Source organism: Lagopus muta, chromosome 18 (genome assembly GCF_023343835.1).
Source record: "Lagopus muta isolate bLagMut1 chromosome 18, bLagMut1 primary, whole genome shotgun sequence".
NCBI lineage: Eukaryota > Metazoa > Chordata > Aves > Galliformes > Phasianidae > Lagopus > Lagopus muta.
In genome coordinates, this window is record NC_064450.1 from 8,116,212 (window position 1) to 8,144,196 (window position 27,985).

At 42.6% G+C, this 27,985-nt stretch overlaps 3 protein-coding genes across 7 annotated transcripts in view; 2 read left to right on the forward strand and 1 right to left on the reverse strand.

Moving 5' to 3' along the window:
* SMURF2 (SMAD specific E3 ubiquitin protein ligase 2) overlaps window positions 1-3,616 on the forward strand; it is a 55,517-nt gene extending 51,901 nt beyond the window's left edge. The window contains exons 18-20 of one of the 2 annotated variants that reach the window (XR_007380419.1): window positions 358-433; window positions 689-3,025; window positions 3,121-3,616. Coding sequence is in view for 1 of the 2 variants with exons in the window: in XM_048964757.1 (XP_048820714.1) it covers window positions 358-433; window positions 689-788 (176 nt within the window). In the remaining variant the exon portion in view is untranslated. Of the gene's footprint in view, window positions 1-357; window positions 434-688 lie in introns of both variants that reach the window. The other variant, XM_048964757.1, reaches the window with a different exon arrangement.
* Window positions 3,617-3,731: 115 nt separating this feature from the next.
* CEP95 (centrosomal protein 95) lies at window positions 3,732-17,462 on the reverse strand. 3 transcript variants are annotated; one of them, XM_048964755.1, is made up of 21 exons: window positions 17,365-17,462; window positions 16,520-16,648; window positions 16,042-16,149; window positions 15,614-15,727; window positions 15,268-15,373; window positions 14,694-14,803; window positions 14,055-14,269; window positions 13,731-13,797; window positions 13,063-13,103; window positions 11,911-12,032; window positions 11,471-11,600; window positions 11,169-11,280; window positions 10,482-10,660; window positions 10,126-10,218; window positions 9,053-9,203; window positions 7,728-7,888; window positions 7,260-7,334; window positions 6,650-6,802; window positions 5,377-5,523; window positions 5,215-5,286; window positions 3,732-5,143 (listed from the first exon to the last, which is right to left on the reverse strand). In XM_048964755.1, exons 1-21 carry the CDS (start codon window positions 17,384-17,386, stop codon window positions 4,967-4,969), a joined length of 2,484 nt encoding a protein of 827 aa, XP_048820712.1. In that variant the 5' UTR covers window positions 17,387-17,462; the 3' UTR covers window positions 3,732-4,966. The 3 variants fall into 3 exon arrangements, with proteins under 3 accessions (XP_048820712.1, XP_048820713.1, XP_048820711.1); XM_048964756.1 differs by having other exon boundaries at window positions 11,471-11,552; window positions 13,063-13,106; XM_048964754.1 differs by having other exon boundaries at window positions 13,063-13,106.
* A 2,980-nt stretch (window positions 17,463-20,442) lies between these two features.
* Window positions 20,443-27,950, forward strand: DDX5 (DEAD-box helicase 5). 2 transcript variants are annotated; one of them, XM_048964939.1, is made up of 13 exons: window positions 20,443-20,565; window positions 22,020-22,185; window positions 22,325-22,421; window positions 22,505-22,638; window positions 22,766-22,831; window positions 23,247-23,388; window positions 23,477-23,637; window positions 23,793-23,965; window positions 24,157-24,267; window positions 24,478-24,539; window positions 24,621-24,680; window positions 25,928-26,152; window positions 26,731-27,950. In XM_048964939.1, exons 1-13 carry the CDS (start codon window positions 20,558-20,560, stop codon window positions 27,111-27,113), a joined length of 1,788 nt encoding a protein of 595 aa, XP_048820896.1. In that variant the 5' UTR covers window positions 20,443-20,557; the 3' UTR covers window positions 27,114-27,950. The 2 variants fall into 2 exon arrangements, with proteins under 2 accessions (XP_048820896.1, XP_048820895.1); XM_048964938.1 differs by having other exon boundaries at window positions 20,450-20,589.
* The last annotated feature ends 35 nt before the right edge of the window (window positions 27,951-27,985 follow it).

A 27,985-nucleotide genomic window follows, 5' to 3' on the forward strand; every position in this document is an offset into this window, starting at 1 on the left:
CAGGTAGAGCTGCAGAAGTTTCCTAGGAGGAGTGGGCAAAGTGACCTTCAGTTGTGTAGTGTGCAGTTAAAACAGGTATCTTACGTTTTTCCCTGTCAGTGCTTTGTTCTTGTTTAAATTGCTGGAAGAGAGATAACAGCATGGTTACTTCGTGTGGGTGGAGGGGCAGACTCTGACTGCTAGGAGCTGAGGGTTTCCTCTGGCTTTTTGCTGGCTGCTTACGGCCTCAGCTTCTGTGTGTAGCTCCTCTCCCCTCTCTTTTTTTTCTTTTTTTTTGCATTTTGTTACTGTCTTTTCTTGTTGCAGTTCAGCAAAGCAATTTCCAACTGGTACTAGAGATCTTTTCTGGATTTTCAGGTGCTGCAGGCCCACGACTATTTACAATACACCAGATTGATGCCAGCACTAATAATTTGCCGAAAGCTCATACCTGGTAAGACTTGTTCAGGTCTCTTGTGATATGTGGATTTGCTGCCTGTTTTCACACTGTTTCTTTCTTTTATGGCATCGCAGATGCTGTCCATTACAGAGGAGTAAAGGTGTGAAAACCACAAATAGATCTTGTTTATGTGAAGTGCCATTGGCCACGTCAAATATTGTTTCAAATATCTTAAATGAACTGCAGCAGAGATTTGCTAGGGGAGGCTGTAAGATCCAAATAATTGAAGCTTTCACTTTGTCTTTGCAGCTTTAACCGAATAGACATTCCTCCTTATGAAAGCTATGACAAGCTATATGAGAAGCTGCTAACTGCCATTGAAGAAACATGTGGGTTTGCTGTGGAATGACCCTTCACAGGCTTACCTGAGACTCTATTTATACTCCTGTCAGCCGGAATGCCCTTCCCTCATCAAGACTCGAGAAATGCTTGAAATACAGGAAACTTTCCCTTTTCTACACTAGGACACTGTGAGGGAAAGGACAACTTTGCAATTTTTTTCTTTCAAGAAAATAGGTTCTGTGGTTCCTGCCATAGGATCATTCAGCTGCTATTAAAAACTAATACCTTGAACATACAGAATGCTGACTTTTCCTACATTTCAACAGTTAAGCAGTATTCTATACTTAAAGACTACTACTATTTTTGTAAAAGGTAATCTATTATATTTGCCTACCTGATTTCTATTCTCAGATACCAAGAAACAACTTCAGCAGTCGGTACAAGTCACGTTTCAGCCTCTTTTAAATGTATGATACTGACCAGCATCTATACCTGCTATTTTTGGAAAAAATATTTTGGATTATTCTAACTTTTTGCATAAAATTGGCTGAAAGGATCATTAATCTTTTTAATTAAAGCCACTTACATGTTACTGCATTTTCTTATAGTAAAACATTATATTCTGCAATGTACATTCAACTGATGTTACCACAGGGAACTTTTTTTATATTTTTCAAGCATGAATCACGAAAATGATGTTTTGGGGCCTATTTATATTGCTCGTCAGATTCCTTAAACGAAATTTCTAGTGTGAGTGACACATACTGCCTTGGGTACAGTATTTGTGTTAGATGTGGAATAGACCTTTTTTAATGAAGAGCAGACGTTTTGATTTTTTTACGCAGCATTTTTCTAACGAGTCAAGAGTATTTTTTGTGACTTTTGACTTTAAACACTGCATTTTTCAACTTCGTGTGCATGGTGATGAGGTAACATTTGACAGCAGCAACCTGTTTGCAGTTCATTACAGAACCCATCCTACCCAGCTGACCAAAGCTTGTTTGAATGCAGCCAAATCGCATAATATATTGTGGATGCTAAAGATCTATCAGGTAAAACATAATTTAATCTTTGTCTAGCTGCTCGTGACACGTGGGTTTGAGTTACAACTAAGGAAAAATGGCAGTAAAACTAAAAATGTTGTATTAACTGAAATATGCGATGTGCTTCAAAAACGAGGTTTTGAAAGCACATAATTTATTGATTGTAGGGATGGAAGTAAGTATATATATGAATTATAACATGGGTTGATCTCTGCAAAGGGGAATAAAATGCACTACCAGTGGAGGGAACTGAATTTTGAAGTAAGTTTGGGAAATCTCAGTGAAGATCCATACGATCTGTTCATGGTGTGTAGATGAATGGCTCTACTTAGCAGGCAGTGGCATTCTCCTCTCGGTGAGGAGCTTTGGAACAGGCAGCATTTTTTTTCCAATCAGTGTTGTTTTTTAACGTAGGTTACAATCAATCATCAAGTCTGCACTATTTTTACACTGTCAATAAGAAGAAAGTGGAGGGTATTGGAAATGCTTAAACACCGGGATGTAAACAGCAGTGTGAGTCACACGGTGAACTGGCTCATTTTCTATTTGTTCCTTGGAGCTTGAACTTCATTTTGTTCTGCCAAATCTGACTGCCGCAGTGAGTAAACGACTACTGGATGTTGTGTATTAGAATAGTGGGCAATGGACTGCTTTCTAGAATTGTGGTAAGAACCTGGTGAGCCAAATCCACATGTTCATTTGATTATATATATATTTTTGTACAGCTGTTGCTGGAAGGTTTGTTCTGAAAGACTTGCTTCCTTGTTCTGGGCTGGCTGCAGGGGTGAGGCTACTTAGGGATGTAAACATAAAGCCAAGAAACTTGCTGTAACAGCCAGGTTTGAAATATATCAGGCCATTCTTCATTTCAAGGGACTGTTGCACTCTCACAACGGCTGGTACCTTTGTTATGGTAGGGAGCCCCTACTAGAGAAGCCACCACTGCATTTCTCCAGTTTTTCTGGAAAGCAAAGTAGGATGTTGCCCACTGCGTTCCTTACTTGTTACTGCTTCCTGAGGTTGGGGACCACTGTGTGACATAACTCCCAAAGTCCTCTTCTCGCCCATCAAGTTTGGAGGTCTGACATGAAGCTCTCCTGACACAGAATCAAAACATGGTTGTTGAGTAAGGGATTTAATTCTGCTCTTGCTCAGGCTGTGGCTGCAGACACCCTGATCACGGAAGCGTGCCAGATGTAAAATCCAGCTCGATCCAGCTTTTGGGAGAAGTCGGGGCTCAGCTGGTGACTCCAGGGGAAAGGTACGCTGTTCTCTTTTCCCCAGGCAGTCAACCTCAGCACTGTTTAAAGGCTGTTTCTGTAGTGTCTCCTGACCACAGCGTCTGTACCCTCCTAGGAACCTCTCCCTGCCCACCTCCTTAGGCTGGTTCATGTACTGAACACCTGGTTGTGGCCACCTTTACAGCATAAAAGCATTTCTGAGGAGGGAGGAAATGAGCTCTGCAGAATGTAGAGTGCAGATCAGCTGATAAAACCATTCATTTTCACAGCAGCCTTAGCAGTACATCTGTTTGTTCTACCAACCATTTTGATATGGCATAGAGAATTGTTTTTAAATTGTCACAGATAAATATTGTAAATTTAATATATTATAAGCAAACCTAGATGAATTTACATTTGACTTTCCACAGCTGACAGATGAGGTTGAATATACCAAGTATTTTGAGTGCCTTTCTACCTTTATAATGACCGAGAGCTTTAACTAAAGCACCTCATCGCTCGCGTTTATCAGAAAACTTTAGTTGATGCCTTTGCAAAATTGTATTTCAAGATCACGTCAGCTACTTTTGCCCTCAAAAAGGTGCTAAGCCTAATATTGCATTTTAACCTTGGACTTTCACCCCATGATTAATGTGAATATTTATTTCAATGTGTCCCTCTTACTGGGTTTTACTTTATCCAGTCTTTAGTTGTTTTAGAGAAATGTCACATCATGGTTTTATGCTGTTGCTTTTCATATGAATGTTTAATTATGAACAGAACTTTTGTAGATTTCAGATATACAGTACACAGTTGAATTTCAGAGGATTTAATTTCTCGGTGTAAAGAGTTTTGTAATGGTGCTTTGTACAGTATGTATTCTAATTTTTTTGCACATAGTTTCAGTTTCCCTAAACTGATTTATTTTTACCAAATTGTTGTGTTGTACTAAAGTCCAGAGCACACAAGCTGTTTTTAAATTCTTGTCCTACAACACTACATCTGTATAGAACTTCTGGTGCGTTTAAACTAGCTGCATTGATGGAAGTAAAAGCTTTGCTTCTATATCATAAGAATGCATCATACAGCTTAATGTAGCATGCTCCAAGTGCTTCAGATTTTAAACTGCACCATCTAGTTACCAGGTGCCATTTGTTGTACTTTACACTATGTAGTAGGTTTCTGGCTCTACCACATCCTCAGAGCTTCGTCTGTAGCTGTAATTAGTTTATACAAGTGTAATTACTCCTCCACAACCTGACAGTTCTTAGTTTATCATTTCCATTGTATTTATTACAGAGTGTTTTAGCATTGGTATCATTGTATTTTCACCCAGCTGTTACATGAGCTTTAACAAAAAAATCTGTATAAAATGGTTTTTAAGTACTTAATGTATGTACCCATGCAGAAGTTGAGCAATAAATTGTATGCTGTTTGCACTGTCACAGCATCAATGGTTTAAAAAGTTTTCAGTTTTTCTTAATTGTTTACTTTAAAATGTAACAAATAGCATTAAGTAATCCGCCCTCATTTCAGGGGAAGATGCTTACACTCTGAGTCTTTCTGCAGACGTCTGCCTAAAATAAGGTCTTAATTGAACAACAAAGGTCTTATTTTGGCTTTTATGTTAATGGTTTCCTGGAAAGGGGTTCATCTCTGTGTTACTGAATGGATGTCTGCTCTCAAATTGCAGCAAAAATTGAACTGCTTTCCTTATGAGAAGAAAAAAGTAAAATAAGTTTTATAAATACACGTTAAAATTCTGACATCATTTCAGCTTCGCTACACAGTAGAAAGTAGCTTAAAACTTTATTAATCATAAAAGTACTCAAAGTTCCAGGTACCAACAGCTGTGCCTCTGGCACATGGAGATGACAGATCTGATCTTACAGAACAGCAGCTGCACACCACCTTCCTGTCACAGCACTTCTCAGAGACTCCCCTCCAGCTCAGCAGACAGCTGCAGTGCTATTTACCATGTCTTAAGAGAAACCACTTTTGTTGTACTGAAAGGAAGCCATCTGAAGCCTAGATCTGAGTCTGTCTGCCTCTAGTTCTTGAAAAAAAGTTTCATCATCATTTTGCATTATTGCTGTTTGCAGTTGCTGTATTTCTTTTTCCATCCTTGACCTCAGCTCTCTTTTTGTTTTCTGCAGCATCTAAACAGAACACAGGTATTAGCATATTGCATAAAGAAAGAAAACATCCACACAAGATCAAAAACCCTTACTTGTGCTTGTGCTTTCTCTCTGGTTCGGATTTGTTGTCGTTCTTGAGATAAAGCTTCTGCTAGCATGGAGAACTAAGCACAATGCATGTTTCAGTTAAAGAAATGAAAGGCTTCTACTATTAAAAACATTAACTGGCTGTCTCAGCTGCAGGTTAAACTTACCTGATCTCTGTAATAGTTCCCCATGGACTCCAGCTCATTCTGATGCTCTCTTCTTTGCTCAGCACGCATCTCTTGAGCATATGCTCTCAGCTCCTTCAGTCTTTGCTTCTGAATTTCTAAGCCTTCTTCAAATAAGTTTTTAAATATCTGCCAACAATTAAAAAAGCAAACACAATTTTCCTAGAAACTTAAAAAAGCTGTGGTGTTGTTGGGAGTACCAAACCTTTTTGAACATAAGGCTTCAACCAACCAATTTAATTTGGATATGTTGCTTTGCAAGTAAATGTTAACATATTTCAGATGCTTTATCTCCTGATGAAAGGGCAATCACAAAAAAGGGTCACTGCCCTTGAAAAAGTACAGTTACACATGGAGTACCAGTGGTACAGACACAGCTGAGCTATCTTTGTAACATTCATTTAATTGGAATTCTTATAAAAAGTACATCTTTCAGATTTGTTCAATCAGGATGAATCAGAGTGGCCAGAACAGCAGGGATGTACTGATCAAAGCTGATTTTTCCTATATGCACCAAACTCTGAACGTGTGGAGCTCCAGCCCACAGCACTCTGTCTAATTCAGGATGTTCACCCAGATTTCCAATAACAGGAAATGCAGCCTGCACTCACACTTCCCATCCATACAAAAGAACACTGCTGCACAGCTTCAGACACAAACTGTGCTCAGGTCAATAGCAGTGAATTAATACACAAAACTTCCTAGACTTTGAAAGGTGAGAACTGTGCAGCTACTCTTATAAATTAGCACTGCTGGCTTAACTTAGCTGTGATGTGCAGCCCTAAATAGAGTTCATCTGTCAAAAAGTCCACTTTATTTAACAAAGATGAGTGAAAGCAGGTTTTTTTTGTCAGTTTCCATAACTGAAAATTTAGGTTATTTTCTTTGGATGGTAGCTCTAGGAACCTCTTAATTCTCCTGTTTCTGAAAACTTGCTTCTTCAATTTGTCTTGATGTTAGCCTTGTTTTTTCATGCTGAGGGTGAGCCTTTTTCTCCTTTCCTTACCACTATCAAGCATCCTTCCTGTTTGACAGTGGCCTGCCTTCAACTGTCTCAGTGTTTCCAAAGAAGGAACCTTTTCATCACAGCTTTGACTGCCCAGCCACTTAATCCAGGCTCCTTCATTCTGTTCACTTAAGTTGCCTCTGTCTCCTTCTACCATTATTCGTACTACGATACTGCAGGTCCTCAGCAATCGCATCCAAACAGTACAGAAGAATTCCATGCTTGCAAAGCAAAACAACTTGGGCTTACCCTTTCTTCCCTTGTCCTAGCCCGCATCATCTTGGCCCGCAGCTGGACACGGTAATCTTCATAGTATTTCCTGGCTCTAGCAACTTGCTGGCGTTTCTCTCTCACCTTACTCTGAGTCCATTTCTGGCAGTAGATACGTTGCTTTAATTCTTGCTAAATGGAAAAAAGTTGCTGTAAGACCACCGATCTCTCAATGGATTTGCTTAAGCCAAGTTCTGTTGATCGTTTCTAATAGGGTCCTTGACTAAGAAACTCCTTATTCCAATTTTAAAGCTTTAAGTTATAAATGCAATGTAATCACCGCCGACTTCGTGCAGTGTTGCCATCAGCAGTACCAGATAATTAAGGAGTCAGTGTTGCCACAGCTGCTGGTGTTAACATTAAAACCAGCAGGCTGAAGTTTCTCTTCCTCGCGTGTTCTCAGCTTGTTTGCGTTTTAAAGCAGCAGCTAAATGTAGTAGTGGCATTTTATTCCAGATGGCCACACAGCAGAGGTTACATGGCATTTGAGGCCACAGTTACTCAAAAGGCATAAAGTTGTCATAAAATAAGAAGCTCCTTTTATGAACAGGGAGTATTCTGTGTAACAAATACTGTTCAAAGAACATACCAGTCTCTTGTTATGGTCTCGATCTTTTTTAATAATTGCAACAAGAAGCTCATGCTTCTTCAAGGCTTGTTGAACCTGGAGGTTTAATTTAAAAAAGAAAAAAAGTTACTTCTATCATTCTGCAGGCATTTGTGTGCAGGAGTTGTCCCAGAAATATTACCTTTTTATTGTGCTGTTTATATTGAGTTGATGTGCGTAAGGTAATCGCTGTAGCAAACACTACTAACGATGCTGCAATGCTGATAACTTACAAATATGACATAAGTTCTGTTAAATAGAAATGCAGGTGTAAACAAGCAGTGGCCGTGCTCTGTCTCACAGCTGAGACACACAGTGTGAAAGGACGTGCTCAGGATGTTCGTGTCCTTATCCATGGTGCACGGTCAGGATGATTTTACTATGAACCACCATCTGATGAGCGCTACCATTCTGTCAGCTGATGCTTAAAAGGTAAGAATGTGAACTCACTTCATTTTGGAGTTTGAGTCTAGCCCTGTCAGAAGCTGCTTTCAGCCGTTCAGTCTGTGCGAGCTGCTGCCGCCACATTTTGTTCATAGCGTGCTGGGAAACGTGCAGGTGGGGGAACTCTTCCAGTAGCTGAAGCAGGAGGTCATCATCCCTGACTTTCACTACAAGTAAAGAAAGATGTAAGCAATAAACCCCTGGAAACTACATTTAGTGCTGAGTTCTTCCAGACAGCATCAGCCTAAGTTAGGAAATACTTCAGATTGAACAGTGTATGCAACTATCATGCTGTTGTTATGATGTCAGGCTCAACTCAGCAGTACACAGGATCTCTTCCAATGCAGCAGCTGAGAAACCAATCCCAAGTAAGTGGCTTTTTTTCTTTTCTGCTGAAGAACGGCTTTTATAGCTCAGGCCTCACATCTCCCCCTTTACCATGGTTAATCCTATTTAGAGAGGCATCCCCTTCTTCAGATGGTTCAGATTGTCACTAATAAGTCACAACCTTCTTTGTTTCATTGGCTGCAGCGACTTAAAATACTGCTAATGCAGTGGCAGATACAGGTCAAATAAATAGTGGAAAACAAGGAAGTAGAAAACAAACTGGTTTGCAACCAACATTCTTATTACATCTTTGATCATGGTGGCAAGAAATAAACTAAACTACAGGCAGATGAAACAAGTGAGTATTAACCAAGTAAATGCATTTCAAACACTTAGCAAAAACAAACCAAGAAATCCCAATAGTGTCCCTGACCAACATTCAGGCTCGTTAGGGGATTGTACCACGACCTTACATAAAGACAGACATAATGCTGTTTGGCAGTACTGAGCTGTGTTTTGTGTTTGCTGTTCTTGGAACACTTCTGACTCAGCAAAACCCATGGCATAATTTCTGCTACAACAGCAGGGTCTTTTCCTACCAAACATTGTGCTCATCCACCTCCATATGTTTTAGCACCAACCCAGCAAAGCTAGAGGCCCAGTTTGAAATAATACGTGTTCAGAAAAAGTGGGAAGAAAGACTGAGCTCAGAGTATAGTGGAGCAAACACAGGAGTAGCAGGAATGGAAAGAAGCTTTGAAAATAATCCAGGAGAGTTTAAGGAGGTAGCAACTGGGTCCGAATTTTGAACTGTGCACGGGTGGTTCACATTTACTCAGAGCATTATCTTCTGTAACAAAAATCCAGACGTATGGAGGTCATAAGAAGGGGAAAATGCTACAGCTGACTGGTATATATTGGGCCAATGCCTTTATGCTTGGAGTTCCAACACATGCTTTCAAAGGATGCCAGTTTTCCACCAAGTATAGTTTTGTGTTTCTTACTTGGAGCTGCTTTCTTTGGCTTCGCAGTCCCTCGTTTTGGAATCCACTGGCTGTATCTGGGATTCCAAGGTGTGGTTTTTCTAGAATAAACTCTCACTGGCTGAGGGATTTTTGGAGATTCTTTAAAGATGTTTTCCTTGTATCCTTGTTCCTTTGGAGCAGATGTAAAACAGATGGAGAACAGGTATGAGAAGGGCAAGACTGATAGATCACATAGTTTGGATATCAGAACTTAAATGGCATCAAAAATTGTAGAATGAGAAATTGGAGATACTGAATTGAATTCTTGAGAAGTTGAAAATGTACCAAATGCAGTCCACGGTTCAAATAAAGGTTACATCTCTATTGCATAACCTCAGCTCTTTTGCAGCACTTCACAGTTCTGCAGCAGCCTGAGCACTGCTTCTGCAAAAGCTGTGAAAACAGCCAGTGCATCCCACAGCAGAATGACACAGCTTTCAACCTAAGTTCCTTGATGGTCCAGTACTCTGTAAGAAAGCAGCAGTACTAGAAAGTATCTAAGAACCCTTCTGCCAGATTCCAAATAGTAGAAAATCATCCTTGCACAAAAAAAATGACTTCTAGAGTAGGTGGAAAAAAAACATAAATATGACAACATAAAGCAAATGACCTCCATGGTGCAGGGCATCCAGCTCTCAGCCTGGGGAATGGGGGAGGCAAGTAGGAAATAGCTGAGAGGGCCTGCAGCTGGTCAGACTTGCTCTTAGAAAGATAATTAACATCACGAGAGTTCAGGCCAGTCTACAGAAGCTTCTGACTTAGCATAGTTATTTAAATCACAGTCTCTTGAAATCACTTCATGTAAACCATATGATGGTTATTCTGCTGCTGAGAATATTACCTACAAGGGCTGACAGCTTTAAGATAAAACCAAGGGACAATTATTTTTGTCTCTGGAGAAGCTGACCCCTGTTCACTATTTCAGTACACAACTCTTCTGTAACTCCAATACTAGAAGTCCAGGTGTTCTTGCACCCAGAAAATGTGCACAGTGCCTGGACAGAGCATTTAGACAAATTTTAAAATAACTGGCAAAAAAATGCTTTACATACCAGTTCCTTGACTTCTTCCCTGAGTTTGGAAAGTCTGAGCCTCTCCCGAGCTTCATAAATTCTTAATTCATTTTCATAAGCTTTAGCAACCATCTAGAAAGCAAAAATAAAAGGAACTTTGCAGAGAAAATAACCGGTCCAGATGGATAGATACCTCATTAGCTTCTTCAGAATATGGGTTAAAATTGTTCCTTCCACTTAAAACTTCTTTTTTCCGCAGTATTTGGGATCTACAACTACAACAGTGCAAAATCATAAAAGTGGGCCAAATGCCTCCAGTAAACAAGGACATTCAATTCCAATACTCTTGGCATAACTGTACTAAGAACAACTAACAGGTCTAACCCTGAAGTTACCTTTGCTTCTTGTGTTCTTTCATCCCTTTCTTTTTGCAACTTGTTGCGAATGCTTTTCATTTGGCCTCTTCCATTACTGCAAAGCATGTCTTCTGACTCCGAAAGAAGCTGATGCTGAGATGAGGGTGATGGTGGAGAAAGGGATCGTGTCCTGCTGGGGTACTTCAGGTGTGGTATGTCTGTGAGGAGAGGGGTTTTAGTAACTACCCAGCTTCAAGCAAAAATAAAAAAACCTCCAGCCAAATTAAAAACCATCCACAGCAAAATTGAAATACTTAGCACAAATTAAATGACAAAAAGCTAAAGCCTTTGCTTTTAGGTTTATCCCTGCTCTGAATCCTACGTGTGGGGACTTTTATGGCAGCAGAAGTGCTAAGAGATATTTAAGATGGGAAAGGATAAAGCAGCAAAACCATTTAAAGTTAACAACAGAGACTGTTTTACAAGATTCATAAACAGCTCCATCTTGCAATATAATGTTGTGCATGTGGATTAGATCAAGCTACATGATAGTTTTATATCCAAGTCTTCGTATTGGGTCGCTATAAAATCAGATTGCCACCGACACAGAGCACAGAACTTAGTAAAGCTGTGTGTAGGTCAGTGCATCAGCTTTACAGAAGGATTTTTTCCTCATTCTAAAACCTGTGTGTGCTAAGAATCACTGCTGGGTGGCTCTGTGATCACCTCGCTCAGCTCTCCTTCGGCCGTAATCCATCACGCTGTCACTGTGCTGGGACAGGTTGTCTTCATCTGTCACCTCTTCTCTGGGACGCCCACCCAAAGCTCTCTTCAACATCTGTTGGACAGATTTTTGGGAAGGGGGTCAGGATCAATTGTTCATTTGTTCAAATGTTCACTCAAATTTAGAAGTGCCCTCCCCAGTGTTAATTGCAGATTGCTTTTTCATTAATATAAAATCTGTATTATTGTTTCCCACTGTTATTTCTAAGGCTAGCTTGTCTGGATGCAACAGAGATTTTACTTACTGAATCCAGTTCATTTAACCTGTGAGAAAGTTTTTGTGATACTTGATGCAGCTCTTGCTTAGGCAGGTTTTCCTTTGTTGTTCTGTGGGAAAGAGGAACTTCAAGTGAATCTATGGTAGAATTTTCATATCTGAAAAAAAAAAAACCCAAAAACAACCAGATTTCATTTCTATTCTAAAAACATAGAGATAAATATTACCTCGTACAATTCCAGCTCACTTTTTGCATAAGCACATTTCTATAGGATGAAGTACAGCTCACTGGGTAAGGACCTACAACTGTACTTAAGAAAATGTGCACATGATGGAAGTAGGAAAGGCTTCTGCTGAAGTCATGCAGTCATACAGCTGAGGAAGATGCCTCATTAAAAAAAAAGGAAAAGCTGGAGACAGGAGGGATTGTACAGGAAAATGGCTCAGCTCCAAGAAAACTGAACTTGCCTTTTCTTTCTAGGCAGATGTCTTGATTCAGGGCTTGGATGCTGCGTTATTTGCTCAGTGTGTAAGGAGAATTTTTGATCTAAGTGTGAAGCAGATGCAGAAGTCCCATATACCCAAGGAACCTTGAAAAATGATTAAGAGCAAAAATGAAGATTTACACAATAATGCTCAGAAGTACCATGGATTATAGTAGGAGAGATCCTACAATAGTATTTACAGAAGAAACATTTCGAACCATGTGATCACACACATACAGTAGATGTTTAAGGAAATAAGCTAGCAAAAATATAGATCAGTTTAAGAATCATTTACAGCTAAGTCACCAAATCAGAATAACAAAGTCTACACATCAGTGTCCCTATATACTGCCTCACTAGCCTGGGGGATCAGTGCCAAGTAATGCACTAAGCAAGCTGAACTTAGTACTGAGTATGGACTAAGCAGCAATTCAAAGCAAACATACTAAAATAAATCACTCCTGTCCTTATGCCAGTGCTTTAGTGTTGGTTGGTAGTTTATCTATTCAAACCAGAGTAATTCAGGGTCATCATGCAGACACTTGCAAATGTACCGACTGAAAATGAGTTTCAAAGAAAGGCAGTGCTTGAAGCAGACACGTCTGTGAGAACCTCTTGTGGCAGAAGGCAAAAAAAAAAAAGCATTTTGCAGTACAGTCACAGAATGGCAGCTGCTGAATGGTTGGTAGGTTTTGAAAAGCAAAGGGCAATGCAAGAATGCAATGCAAGAAAATATGCAGTCAGGCAATTCAGTGATCTTTAGGAAGGGAGCAAAATTTTAAAATAACCTCATAAAACCAAATTCTTACTAATTTAGAATACTGATACACAAGGAAGTGAATATTCAGTGTTCTCTCTGAATAAGACAAAGAGAACCAGTAAGCCCTTGTGATTAATTAGAGCTCGACTTGTACTGGTGTTCACCCTTCCTGGAGGAAACACTTCCTGAAAGAACTGAGGTGATTTGCGAACTGCATGCAGCCACTGTCTAACAACATTGTGTTACTAAGTGTATTCCTGCATTGAAGTGAGAAGCCCAAAAGCCCGGAGGTGCCACAAAATAACAAGAAAAGTAATTGGAAATCCAACAGCACCGACTGAGCTTCCACAAAGATGGAGAAGTTGCAACATCTACCTTCATATTGTCCTCAGCATCATTCCAGACGGTCTTGTCTCCTGCTGCAGAAGCAGACGGCAGGTTAGTGTTAGTCACTCACATAGACTGCAGTGTGCCTATTAGTGTGGGAATAGCTACCAAAAAATATCTGTGGCCTTCTGAACTTAATCAGCCAAAGAGAACATAATGACAAGGCAACTGTGTTTACACAGTTATGACATCCATTTCAGTGATTTTTCAGGTTTTACATTTTCAGTGTCAAAGGAGTGCTATGGAAACTAGAAAGGTAATCAGTGTCTCCCAGGCAACAGAGAAAATAAGCATGAAAACTACTTTCTAAACCATTTCTACAACAGCAATGAAGAACCTTTTCCTCAGTCTGAAAATGGTGTGTTGGGGCCACGTCCCCCTGCTCACAATAAGCTCATCTAGAGAAGTGATTTCTGTAGTACAGGGGCATCTTAAATGGATTAAGTAAGAAAGGAGTAGAACTGGGGATAGGCTATTTTGTCAAGCAGTGAACAGCTTGGAAGTAACCTATTTATATACAAAAAACAAAAAAAAACACCAAGAGAATTCTAAATAGATGCACTGGTAGTTTTAAAACCATGTTTTCTGTACTACATATAAAATTAAGGCAATATTTGACACATGGAGTTGTTCTGTAGGAAGCAAAATTCTCTCACCAGGGATCTTTCTTGACAGAAGAGCACCTGAAACATCATCAGGTTTTTGTGTAAGTGACATTTCAAGCTGGAAGAAAACACAAGAAAAATGAGACAGGAAGGTAATACATCAAGTTTGCCTTGCATGGCAATCAGTGCTGACTTTATTGCCAGCTGTACAAGAACACAACCATGATTATATTGTCAACTGTACTGCAAACTGTGCAGGAATGTTGATTACGTGCATCCATGTGTGCACTATAAACACCTCTCTCAATTAGATGGTTTTAAAATGAACCATGGGAGTACTGATTAATAAAAAACAAAGGATGGGTGTTTACTTACAGTAGGAGATTCCAGTTCTTGACTGTTAACCAAAGCTGCTGACTGACTGTCCAAGCTCTGGTGATCTCTGTGTACAGGATCACAGGACCTGGCTTCAGCAGGCTGAAATGGTGGTAGCAAAGGAACAGCCTGGCATAGTGGCTCCCCGAGTCTTTGAGCACTGGAACTGAAATGCTCTTTTGGCAGTTCAGTGCTATGAATGGACTCCAAGGATCCTTAAGAAACCAATATAAAGAACTTGAAATTAAAAGTGTTATCTATAGAAGTGGCATGTTATTTCTGTATATCATCCATGCACATTAGAGGGAAGATTAAGTATCTAATGTTAATTACCATATTCGTTTGATTGCACAGAACTGTTAAATTTTAAGGATAGGCTACCTTGAGCCTACATATCAGTTGTTTGAATAGATCTGCATTGCTGTATATGTGCAGGTGTGACTTAACAGCACAGACACCTAAATTTGAGAGGAGTTCCAAAAGAAGCAGAATTTGAATGTCGTGACTTATTTACTTTTGTTCATTGACACATTTAAACTGCTGAACTGTTTTGGCATCAGCAAAACAGATACCAATTTTGCTATCTGCAGAAATGCTGCTACAGATTAGTCTTAAAGATATATATTTATCCAAGCTCACCTTCCCCTCTCCCTGAGAACAAATGAGCAGTATCTCCAAGTCGAATCAATTCACTGGTAGATTCCGAACCATCTGCATCACACAACGGCACAAAGCATTCTGACTGGGACCTAAGGGGAACATGAAGTGATAAAATGTTTATTCTAAACGTCTTTGCCTCTTCAGTCCACAAGGTGGAGATGCAGAAGAGTCCCAGCTCTACTTCAGTCACTGGCGACTGCAGTGCAGGGCACAGGAGGCCAGCTTCCACAAAGCAAACCAATGTAGAAGTCAGGAAGATGGATCCAATGCTATTCAACTAAAATGCAATCATTTAAAAGTGGGACAAAGTTTTTAATGAATTTTGTTTCACGGGGAAAATAAGCTTAAGGGAAACAATGCCATCAGAATTCCTCAAAGCAAAAAAGATCTAGCAATGTTTTTCTGCCTAGCTAGAGGAAAAGTTAGCTTGTGTTCCATTTGAGGGATGTATGTTTCTTTTCTGCGTGTTACTGAGAATTGCTAGCTGCTCTACAGACGTGCAAAAATAACAGTAACTTACTGTGTCAATGCATGTATTCAAAGCTATTCTTACCTGTCAACTGATGAAAGTTCCAAAGATGGTGTAAGTTGACCAGCACTGCTTTCCAGCTGCTCTGGAGATACAGTTTGCATTTTGCTATTGGGCAGTACAGTCTCATCTGTTAATAATGAAGAGGCATTGATTTTCAGGAAAAATTATTTTATATATTAACTAAAAGGTTTTATCTTCGTTATTATTAAAATAGTTTAAGGGTCTTAATATATATATATAACATTATAAGTGCTTTTTAAAATATTATACAGGTTATATTTAAATTATGGAATGGCATGGATTGGAGAATCCATAATAATGTATCATCAGAACACAATACCTCAAACATGGAAATCTGTCTTCTCACCTCCATTTTGAGAAGAGAATTCACTGACTTCTTCTGTAAGATACTCCAACAAACCATCAAATATTTCAAGGAGGTTTCTGATAGACTCCCTTTCTCCTTTCACAATGTTCTCACCTCAAGAGAAGGTATGGTCATATCAATAATCACTAATTTATTATTTCTTAATAAGTACTTTGAAAGTCTTCAAAGAAGAGGAGTTTTCTGAATATGACTGGAAATCCTTGTGAAGGTGTCAGCTCAGAGCACAGCTGCACCCAAATACTTAATGTATCTTAAAATATTTTCAGTTCTAATAACTGAAAGCTTACAGATACTGTATCTAATTCCATTACACATATATATATAAACATTATATATATATCTACATAATATTTGTGGCATATGGTTCTTGTGAAGTGTTCAAATTAAACCACATTATGACTACTTACCCGTGATGTGTGACAAGCTGACCTGCAGGTAGTCCAATGCCAGAGAATCTATTACAGCTTGTACATTATGTGCATCGTTCTCTTGGCTTCTAGGAGTAGCTATGAAATCTATTTAAAACAAATACATACATTTTATGCTATCTGAATTGACAGCTTACTGCTGTTATTTTTACTTAAACTAGTTTTAGTTTAAAAATACTAATTTGTAAGTAGAAAATGACTTGGTGAAAAGTTCAGTAATTATATGGTTGTATGAAACCTTTAATGAAAAAGAAGCATAAACATAGTATATCCCCTAGAAGATGTGGGGATCCTATCAGCTGAAGTACTGAATACAAGAACACTGACTGTTTAAACAGTTTTCATTCTTCACTCCCAGCACAAACAATACCTAGTTGCAAAATTTGCAAACTTGAACTTGTCCATTGTAAAATATGCAGAGGCACACAAAAGCATCCTTAGGAATTAACATTCCCACCTGGTACCTTTTCTCCTAAGATCGACTCATAAAGACAAACAAATACATCAGCTCCGCACTCTGAGAGATGCTTTATGTGCTGGTTTACGTGACAGCTCCTTAAAAGATCATTGGCAACGTTGACCCAATCTATAAAGAAGTAGAGTATATTAACAACAGAACTGGAAGACACAGAAATACAGAATGGATAGTTACAGTGAAAGATGGAACCACTTCAGGTGCCTTTGATACGAGGCCAGTGCCACACGATGGGCTCAGTACTTGGTGTGATCAGGGCAGCAATGCTTTCTGCACCCAGTGGGATTTCCTTCAGAGAAATGTGAGCAGTGAGGAACACGGGCAGCATCAGCCAAAGCACTGCTGAGAGCTGACCGTCCTTCACAGAAACAGCAGCGAGCGTTACCATAGACTGCGGGGTGCTGGAAAAGTGATGACACCGTTTGAAGGGAGAAAAGGGAAGAAAGAGGACTGTGTGGTTCCTGCACAAGGCCTCTTGGGTACTGCTTTTGCTTTTCTGTACACGGGGAGAAATGCTTTTCCATTCCTACTCTTCATTCAGTTCCACAGATCACTCTGCAGTACCGCTTTAACAGCTATAGCTGCGAGGCAGGTTCGAGCAGCATCTCCTGCAGCTCAGCCTCCAAACCAGCCACCTCCAGACCTAAAAGCATGGCTGGAGAAAAGGGAGGGCGCATAAAAAGCTTAAGGATCCACAACACAAAGAGGAGAGCGGGAACCTTTAAGCAACATCACGTCTGCATAAAACGGAAGGCGTCAGCTCCACCGCGAGGCCCCACAGGGCAGCGGAGACGGGCGGAACCCTCGGAGCCGCAGCCCGCGCCTACCTGTGCCCTCAGCGCTGCCCATGGCGCAGCCGCCCGCCAACAGCCGCCCACAGCTCCAACGGCCGCGCGGAGCGGCGGGCTGCGCCGGAAGAGGCGGGGCTTAGAGGCCCTTTCCCGCCCCCCCTCCCGCTGAGTTCTGCTCGCGCCCTCGGTGCTATGGCGCGTGTTGGCGCGGGGCCGGTCGTCATGGAAACGGAGATGGGGGTGGGGAGAGTTTGTGCCTCAAGGCCGGGCCTGGTTTCCTGACGCGAGCCTCGCGCTTTTGCCCCGTGACGGGCCCAGCTCACCGGCACGGCGCGGCCCAGGCCTCCTTTCCTGGCTTTCCTCGCCTGCCGGGCAGAGCTCGGGCCGCGAAATGGCAGCACGGTCCCTCAGGGCGGCCCCGCTCCGAGCAGTGCGGGCGCTGCTGCTGCAGTTCTGCCCTTATCGCCCCGAAGGGCAGGCGGTTGTTTTGTGTTTTCACGGAGAAAATTAGGAGGGAAGAGGGCTGGCGCTGGCGGCAGGAGGGCAGGGCAGTTCTTGGCCTCGCAGATCCAGCCTGTGCCGTTCACCAGCAGGGAGAGCTGGGCGTACATTGAGGTGTTGTTGGGGGGGGGGTTGGCTGTAAGCAGACGGGTGACGTGGCTTGTTGGGGAGCTGCAAAACGACGAGATAATTTCCAAGGGCAATAAGGTTGGAAGATGTCTTAGAAGTGAGATTTAGAATTGCTTAGTGAAGCCTTGTGTGCTGTTAGGTTTCTTTAAGACGTTGCCTGGGGTGGGTGTGTAACCCTCCTCTCAAAGCACAGCATCCTGTGCTGCCCAGGAACTCTGGGATTTCCTCGCTGTAAGTCATGCAGAAGCAGAACTAATGGTGCCTCTCATCCTTCAGCTCCTGCAGCGTGACAGAGGCAGCTGAGATCCTAATTATGACTAAAAATAATGGCTGCCAGCAAGTAAACATCAGTGACAATGACAGCTGTCTGAGGACTTAATTTTTAGAAATATATAATCAAATGCACATATCGTTTAAAAGAACTTTCACATGTGTGAGCAAATGCTCACCAGCACTTCTGAAATCATTACTAAAGCATGGTTTTCAATTCGATACTCTCAGCTTTGCCAAGCTCTTTTGATTTGCTTTGCATATGTTGGTTTAAAGTAAGAGAACAGGAAAATCAACAATGATGTTTAATTTGAAGGGGTGGAACACAGAAATGAGGAAGTTTTCTTTCATAGAGGAAATCAACAGGAGAGTGGTGCAGGCTAAGTGCACACAGGCAGACCTGATCAGAGGCCCCCGAGGTCTTCTGTTTCTTTGGTCCTTTCAGTTCTTCAAAACCTTAACAAGGCTAAACAACACAGTGACAAAGAGGAGTGACAGTCCCCACAGTGACAGAAGAGACAAAGTTATAAACAAAAAAGATCTGAGCGAACTGTGTTAAGCTGCATGGAATAAGAAAAGGTCTGATAATTTGCTGCTAACTTTCAAAGCTTTTACACGGCCTATTTTCAGATTCATCAGGAGGATCAGTAGGCATAAAGTCAAAAGGGGTATTTGGGAGGATAACTCCATAGCTTGCTTCTTTGTGTCAGTGGCTCCTATTGAAAAAAACATCTAGGAGGATCCACTATCTGAAAAATCATTAGGAAATAATACATGCCAAATCAAAACCATCTTTATGCTTTCAGTTTGTAAATCACATCGATTTTGGGTCCCAGATCTCAAATATTGTATGTTCTGTCAATGTGGTGGCAGGGATTATTATAGTTGCTTTTAAAGGAGAAAAAATGAGATAGACTGCAGCTTTGGCTGATAAGTGAGGTGATTTACATGACAGTAATATGGACAAAGGGTATAAATAAATAGGAAATGTTTTTAATAACTCGCTTTGTTTTGTGCCCCCAGTTCTTATCAGGCAACGTATTGAGAAGGAAATGCTTTTCAGGTAGTGTACAATTAAACTGAAATGCATTGCAGTGGTATGTTGGAAGCCAGGAGTGGAATCTAACGAAAATGGGAAACAACATGTGTAGCTTCCCAACTGTCAAATGCAGTTACGTTATTTTTGTTTCAGAAAAGCCTCAAATTGCGAGGACTGTGAGAAGGTGGGAGGATATAAACAGGGAGTGTGAAGGCATTTCTCCTTCCTTATGGTGTGTTTGTTTGCACTGGTGGTCTGGCAATATGGCTGCTGGTGTTTGTGTACCAGGCTTCACCTTTTCCTTGCTGTGCCCAGAGCCACAGGTGTGAGCCATCTCAGTTTCTCCTCAGGCTTCGAGAAGGAAGATAAGTAGCACAGCAGCCACGTCAGCTGGTCGATGTTTTGCTATTTGTTCTGCCAGCCCTGTCCCTGCGTGCACTGCTGCACTTCTTGTGACCTTTGAATTGCTTTTCCAGCCCCTAGGGAAAGTAAAAATAGTAACTGTATCCAATCACAGGTACATGCCGCTTGGAAAAGCGGGCAGCGGGTAACTGCGTGGTCTAAAAGTGCTCCAGCCGCATTTAATCTGTCTGCTCTCCCGATTATTTGTGGCCGACCTGTTAAGGCTACAAGGATTTGCACCTCTAACCCCTTTAATGGCCTGCAAAGCGAGGCCACGGCTTCAACTAACGATTACTGGATAAAGCGGCCCGGCTGTTTATCGCTTGGAGTCCTTGAGACCTTCCCCAAACGTGACGTCACCGCTAAAAGCCGCGGTCCGTTCAGTTCACAGAACTGCCGCTGCAGCCCCAACCGAGAGCCAGGGCCGCTTCCGCCAGGCCGAGCCCGAGCCGCTCAAAGCCCAGCGCCACCGGGCCGCGACCCGCCGCCAGCCAATCGCTCTGCGCAGGCGCAGCCGCTCGCGCACAGCCGTGCGGGGGCGGGGGGAGGAGAGGACGGGCGGTGACGGCGGCGAAGGCCACGCCCCGAGAGGGGTGGGGGACTTCCGGCCTCGGCTCAGAAGCCGGTCAGTCGGCCGAGCTGGGCCCGCCCACGCGGGAGGGGGCGGGGATTCCGGGCTTCTCGGGCCGCTTGCATAACAGGAGGGGAGGGCTCTGCGCCTGCGTCACCGGCCGGCTCCCAGCAGCCCGCGCGGCGCGCTATATAACCGGCGCCGGGGCGGTGAGGCGCTCTACATTCAGTGGCCCCCACCGACGGCGCCGGATCGCGTCGTACCCTTTGTCACCTTCTTTAGCGATCGGGACCGCCTCGCCCACCGCCACCATCGCCATGCCCGGGTATTCCAGCGACAGGGATAGAGGGTGAGTCCGGGGGCCCGGCTGGCGCCAGTCGCCGCCAGCGTCCGGACTCTCAGATCGACCGCGGCGCTCCGCGTGCTGCCTTGAAAGCTGTTCAAAATGGCGGCCGGGCCGTGGGCTGGGCCTGCGAGCCCGTCTCCGCTCTCGGAGTCTGTGGAGCTTCGCGAAGGGCGGCGGGGGGATCTGAGCCGCGTGGGGGCGATCGCGGTGCGTGGGTGGCCGCGGGTCGCGTCTCGGCTCTGCGCCTCGGCGCGGCCCCGGGGGGAGACGGGAGCGGGCACCGGGGGTTTGCGGAGAAGCTCCGAGGGAGTGTGAGGCCGTGGGCGGTCGGCGGGGAGCTCCTCGACATCCCCGCCTCGGGGGGCGGCGGGCGGGACGAGGTTTGTGGGTCAGTGGGTTGGCCGGGCGCTTGGCGATGGCGGAGCGTCGAGCAGCTCTCGGTAGGGCGGTTCCCTCTTCCTCCTCGCCTCCCCTCGCGGCGCGCGGCGGCTCGAGCTGTTGCTGGCAGGAGCCGGCCGGCGCCCGCTTTGTGTTGTGTCAGCGGATGTTAATGGCCGGCCCCGCCATGCGGTGACTGAGGGGAAATCAAAATGCCGGCTGCTGCTGCCTTTGTTCCTCCTCCTTCCCCCTCCCTCCCCCCCCGCCCAGCTCAGACTCTAAAATGGCAGCGGCTGGAAAATGTGGCGTAGACAGAAATGAGAGACAAAGGAAACAGCGCTGGCAGGAAGCAGCGGCCGCTCGGCTCGGTCCCCTCTGGGAGCGCTGTATGGTGGTGAAGGATCGCTCACCCGGTGCCGGGCAGCAGGCGGGGGGGGGGGCGGAGAGAAGCCCAGCGTTCGGCTCCGGCTTAACGGCACTCGGATCGGGCGCTGAGCTGCGTCGAGCTGCGCTTTAGGGCTGCTGGGATAGGATAGGAGAGGCTGCACCCTGCGCTTTTCAGAACAGAGGGGCGTAAAGGTTAATAAAACATTAACAGAAAACGCGTGTCCTCGTGAAGCACCGTTACTGAGAGAAGTTTGTCTTTTGGGATACATGGTAAAAACATTTACAGGGAAGTTGTCCCGAGGTTTTGTAACAGCTCCTGCCAGCTTTCTGTAGGCTGACAAAATGGGAGTGTCAGTTGGGTAGGAAACCATTTTGATCGTGGAGTAATGCAGTTGTTCGTGTTGTTACATTGCCCATGTTGTAACGTGTCGATAGGCCATTCCATTTCATGGAAACTGCAAGGTAATGTGTTACTTCACCTTCTGAGCGTGAAGATAGGTGGATTGTTGCATCTGTGACTTCAGTATGCTTTGAAAGTTTAGTATCTCGTAGGTGGGGTTGATAACTGTGAATTGTGAAGTTGCAGGGCATACCACAAAGATAGCAGTTACGTAATAGGAAGAGAACAAATTTTCTCTTGGATCCTGAATTGTAATATTCTTCTTTAGGTTTGGAGCCCCTCGTTTTGGAGGAAGTAGAGCCGGTCCACTTTCTGGGAAAAAATTTGGAAACCCTGGGGAAAAGCTTACCAAAAAGAAATGGAATTTGGATGAACTGCCCAAATTTGAAAAGAACTTCTATCAAGAACATCCTGATGTAGTTAGACGTACTGCGGTATGTACTCATCCAACTCATGCAAAAGTAAACAAGCACAAACATGTTTAGGGTCATGGGACCCAGTGTGCACGGATGGAGTAACTGAAGTAACTTCTGTGCCAAAACTGTTTCCAGTAATGAGATCTTTCTTTTGCAGCAAGAGGTTGAGCAGTACAGGTCAAGCAAAGAAGTCACAGTTAGGGGCCATAACTGTCCAAAACCAATAATAAACTTCTATGAAGCTAACTTTCCTGGTAAGTGGTGGGTAGCATATTGTTTGGTTTTTTTTCTGTTTTGATTAACAACATGTGAGTTAAGTTCTAATTTTCTCTTCAAGCAAATGTTATGGAAGTGATTCAGAGGCAGAACTTCACCGAGCCTACTGCAATTCAAGCACAAGGATGGCCAGTTGCCTTGAGTGGATTGGATATGGTTGGAGTTGCACAGACTGGATCAGGGAAAACACTGTCTGTAAGTTGTGATTATTATGTGGCATATTGCTGGATTTCAGCAGTGAAGGACAGCCTAACGTAAGGCAGGCTGAGCACTTCTGGGAAGAAACTATAATGTGGCTTTTTTTTTTTTTTCTTCTGAACAGTACTTGTTGCCTGCCATTGTGCATATAAATCATCAGCCATTCCTGGAGAGAGGAGATGGACCTATTGTAAGTATTCTTAAGTGAAAGAGGATTTTAGCTGCTGGAGAAGGTGGATTTCTTGAAGTCTAATTGTCTGTGTTAATAGGAGTGCATGGCTCTTAATCGTGGAAACCTTTAAAGTGGCTCCATGAACAATCCATCAGCTCTATTCCATAGACTTCACAGAATTATATCAGAGCTCATCTCCCATTTTGGAGCTTGCCATCCACTAGAAGCTAGAGTGAATTTTGAGTACCTCATCACACATCACTAGATAGTGTTCAGTAATTGAGATTTTACTGAACTTTGTTTACTTGGCTTGAGAAACTCAATTCTACTGCAGTCAGTCTGACATTGAAGTAGTGTATAGTGACTTTGTGATTTAAAACATAAGACTAGAAACTTCATGTATGGAACTAAAAGCTGGGCATCTTACCTCTAGTGTCTTGTGCTGGCACCAACTCGTGAACTGGCTCAGCAAGTGCAGCAGGTAGCTGCTGAATATAGCAGAGCGTGTCGCTTGAAGTCTACATGTATTTATGGAGGTGCTCCAAAGGGACCACAAATCCGTGATTTAGAAAGAGGTAAGGATACATTTGGATGCATTTTTGTAAGGCAGTGTGAAAACTACTTCTGTGACTTAGTGGTTGATTTTCTTTTAATTTTTTTTAGGTGTGGAAATTTGCATTGCAACACCTGGAAGACTTATAGACTTCTTAGAAGCTGGAAAGACCAATCTCAGGAGGTGCACTTACCTTGTCCTTGATGAAGCTGACAGGATGCTTGACATGGGATTTGAACCTCAAATCAGAAAGATTGTGGATCAGATAAGAGTGAGTATAAATGGTAGCTGCATTTAATGGCATTGCAGAAATGCCAGTGTTGGTTAAAACAGGGATAGCGCAGTTCACTCAGACTGCGCTGGGTAGATTTTGTTTGTTTACTTAATCATGTGTTAATTTTGTACTGATAAAATCTCTTTCTCTAGCCTGACAGGCAAACTCTGATGTGGAGTGCCACGTGGCCAAAGGAAGTTAGGCAGCTGGCTGAAGACTTCTTAAAAGAATATGTACACATCAACATTGGTGCATTAGAACTGAGTGCAAATCACAACATCCTTCAGATTGTTGATGTGTGTCATGATGTAGAGAAGGATGACAAGTGAGTAGTTAGTGGGGGGTAAAACGCTCAGTATGTTTCTAATGGTTGATTTTTAACTTCTATACCAACGAAGATGAATTTAATGGGTATTAGAGGCTAATCTAATATTGTTAAAAGCCCTCAGTGTTGAAAGGAGGAAAAAAAAATTGCACAGTGCAAGTAATGAATGCTTTGTTTTCTCTTCATGACAGGCTTATTCGTTTGATGGAAGAAATCATGAGTGAGAAGGAAAACAAGACAATTGTTTTTGTTGAAACCAAAAGACGGTGTGATGACCTTACCAGGAAAATGAGGAGAGATGGGTAAGTCTAAATAGTACTGTGAACCACCCCAATAAACCAAATGTGCTCTTGATTCTCACTGGTGACCACCTGTGATCAGTGTCCCAGCTGTGTGACAAGGTGTCAGCTGAGAAGATAAATCCAGAAGCTGTTTAGAATTTACCAATAGCTGTCATAATAATGAAAATGCTCAATTATTTGAGGTCAATTGATTAACTTCTGTATCCTCAGGTGGCCAGCAATGGGTATTCATGGTGATAAAAGCCAGCAGGAGCGCGACTGGGTTCTAAATGGTGAGTATCTCAGCAGTTTGGTAAGCAGACCATCTGGTATTTGGCACATGAAGAGACTGATGAGAGTTGCTTGTGTTACAGAATTCAAACATGGAAAAGCACCAATCCTGATTGCTACAGATGTTGCATCCAGAGGTCTAGGTTAGTACAACTCGTAATGCCAGTTGCCCAAAGTTATTTAAAGAAAGTCTATTGCTTTCTTTAACCTCTGCATTTTTCTAAGTTTTCTTCACATAAAGGTGCAGTCTTTGTGGCAAGGCCTAGGCATGACAGTCGGAGGACTCGAGGGGGATGGAGGACTAGTGGAAGTGATCGGCTGGCTGCTTCCAGTCAAATAGAGAGGTGAAAACTGAGAGCATTGTGTGCCAGTAATCTTCAAAAGGCAAAGATCATCCTTTAAACTACTCCCCCATAAACTGTTCTCTCATGAAATAAGCAGCCTCATTCACAGTTCACTTTGCCCTGGTATTTCTCTTCTCTCCATGCTTTGCATGATTTTGCCATGGTGCAGTACTGTTAGTTTTGTGCATACTGTCTGCTGTGATCTGTGGGTCTTTGAATTTCGGTGAGTTTGAAATGTTGAGGAAAATAATTACAAACTTCAATGTTCAATGAAATTTTTTTTCCAACCATGAAATGGAGAGAGCAGCTTTAAAACGTACTAAGCCTTGTACAAATTGGTGAGTACTGGCACATGAAATCTGAGAAAAAGTCCACCTCTCACTTTAGCAAGTGGGGCAGGAAAGCATTGGCTTTTCTAAATGCCTTTGAAAGTCGAAGTTCCTCCACCTATATGTAGTCGTCATGTCGAGACCTGCCAGAGAGAGACACATTCTCAAGTGAACGCTGGCTTCTTGGAAGTGCTTGCCTAGACGAGACAGTGCATAAAAACAACTTGGTGACTTTTGGGGGACAGGTATGTTTTTCTTGCAGCTGCAGTTCAAAGGTCTTGGCAAGACGAGCAGTGTGGCCCTTTTTTTTGAGCTTCTAATGAGTGTGTATGTCAAGGACCTTGTATGTTTTTACTCTAAGGTCCTCAAATGAGCACATGAAGAGGCTGCTGTGAGCTTTAGTGGCCCTACTGCAAGAAGCATTCAGATGTCACTTGATGATTTGTAAAGGGGACTCTTGAGTTGTGATTGACAAGCAAATGCATACTCCTTTATGGTAAGGTTTTGGATCACAGGGTGGGTGATAAGACGGGAACAGATGGAGTGTGCATATCTTCTTCTTCCACAATATTCATGCAGAAATGGATAATTCTAACACTGTTCTTTGCAGCCATTATTTCATTGAAAGTACTATTGTCTAACGTTTATCTTCGATTTGGCTGTTGTGGTGTGCAAAACTTTGTACCTCGCTTTTTGCCACACTGCAACACTTTACAGATGTGGAAGATGTGAAATTTGTCATCAATTATGACTACCCTAACTCCTCAGAGGACTATATCCACCGAATTGGACGAACTGCCCGCAGTACCAAAACAGGCACAGCATATACATTCTTTACTCCTAACAATATTAAGCAAGTAAATGACCTCATCTCTGTGCTTCGGGAGGCTAATCAAGCCATCAACCCTAAATTGCTTCAGTTGATTGAAGACAGAGGTTCAGGTAAGTGCTACTGTTAACAATGCATAGCTTTGCTCTCAGAACAAACTCGAAATCTCCAGCCTCCCAAAAATGGATATGGATGGTAGCTTATTTGCCAGTTATGGTGACCTCAAAAGGTGTTAAGGCTAGTAATGTGAACAAAAGCTGCCCTCACAGTGTTGTGCTGTAGAGCATCTTGTTGTGAGCTGTAGCTGCTGATTGCCACAGATGGGCTTCAGGCTCATTTGTTCTGTCTTAAAAGATTTCACAGGGCTCAGCTGTTTAGGTTCCTCTTACAGTTAAGAGATGCTGGATGTAACTGTCCTGTTGGTGAGACCCAAACAACTTTCCTTCATGCCACCCCTGGTGTTACAGGGGAGAGCGTGTGTCTCTGCGTTAATTAGAGAAAGGAGTCCAGCTTGCCTTGATGTAATTCTGTGTGCCCACTGAGTCCAGTTAGAAAGTCAAGTTCAGTAGACTTGACTTGCTGGGGCACAAAGGAAAAGAATGTTCTCTAGTTAAACTCAGCAGGTGGTATATAAAATGCAATCTTCATCACTCATATCTAACTACGTCTAACTGTCTTGTCTCTTTAATAGGTCGTTCCCGAGGTGACCGACGTGACAGATACTCTGCGGGCAAAAGGGGTGGATTTAGTAGCTTTAGAGAGAGGGAGAACTTTGAGAGAACTTATGGTGCACTAGGGAAGAGAGACTTTGGAGCCAAAGCTCAAAATGGGGCCTACAGTACCCAGAGTTTCAGTAATGGAACTCCTTTTGGAAATGGCTTTGCAGCTGCAGGCATGCAAGCTGGCTTCAGGGCTGGTAACCCTGCAGGAGCTTACCAGAATGGCTATGATCAGCAGTATGGAAGTAACATTGCAAATATGCACAATGGCATGAACCAACAGCAGTATGCATATCCTGCCACTGGTGCTGCTCCTATGATAGGTTACCCAATGCCAGCGAGTTATTCTCAATAACTTAGTGTATTTAAATGTCTCAGTTTTTCATAATTGCTCTTTATATTGTGTGTTATCTCAGAACAGGATAGTTATTTAAAGAAATGGGAAACGCAGAAATGACTGCAGTGCAGCAGTAATTATGGTGCACTTTTTCGCTATTTAAGTTGAATATTTCTCTACATTCCTGAAACAATTTTTAGTTTTTTGTACTAGAAAATGCAGACAGTGTTTTCAAAGTAAATGTACAGTGATTTGAAATACAGTAACAGAAGGCAGTGCATGGCCTTCCAATAAAGATATTTGAAGACCGAATTTTCTTTCAGATGGCAATTTTCTCAACATGTGCACAACTTTACACTAATGGAATGTCAAATGTTTTTATATTCTAGAAAGGTTTCTCAACTGTGTCTGATTAAACATTTAAGCTTATATTAAAAAAAACAGCCTTGCCTTGATTGGGCTAGATTGCTTAGCATGGCAGGCTCTATTTGGTGGGGAAGAAAACAAAAGCTGGTGTCTAAATAGCAGTTGGAAATGGTCTTCTTCCTTGTCTGGTTAGCATAGGGCCAGTTTGTTTTTTTGTTTTTTTTTTTTATTTTGGTAAAGATTCATTGGAGTAATGGTATAGCTGAAAATCTTGCTAACCAAAGCTCTGCTGAAGTGGTGTTGCTAATGAGCTTCTGCTACAAGTGTAGGAAGCTTTTTTGCAGCACCATAACTGTTGCATATGTGCAGACTAGGCTTGAGTGTAATGTGTCTACAGCTGTCAGGCCTTGTGAGTTAGCATGCAGGCTTACTATGAGCTTCAGAGAAATGGGAAGATCTTTAGTATTAAACCTTCAAATTATACTTAAACTCGTATTGAGCAGTGATTTCTTTGCGGAAGTGGG

Coding starts and splice junctions, on each gene's coding strand:
- CEP95 (XM_048964754.1), bottom strand. CDS start 17,386: ATGGGCAGCGCTGAGGGCACAG. Junction 11,601..11,910: donor CATCTGCCTAGAAAGAAAAG/GCAAGTTCAGTT, acceptor TTTTTTTTTCAG/ATATGAAAATTCTACCATAG. Junction 10,219..10,481: donor AAAGAACACAAGAAGCAAAG/GTAACTTCAGGG, acceptor TTTGCTTTCTAG/ATGGTTGCTAAAGCTTATGA.
- DDX5 (XM_048964938.1), top strand. CDS start 20,558: ATGCCCGGGTATTCCAGCGACAGGGATAGAGG. Junction 22,186..22,324: donor ATGTAGTTAGACGTACTGCG/GTATGTACTCAT, acceptor TTTCTTTTGCAG/CAAGAGGTTGAGCAGTACAG. Junction 22,832..23,246: donor AGAGAGGAGATGGACCTATT/GTAAGTATTCTT, acceptor TCTTACCTCTAG/TGTCTTGTGCTGGCACCAAC.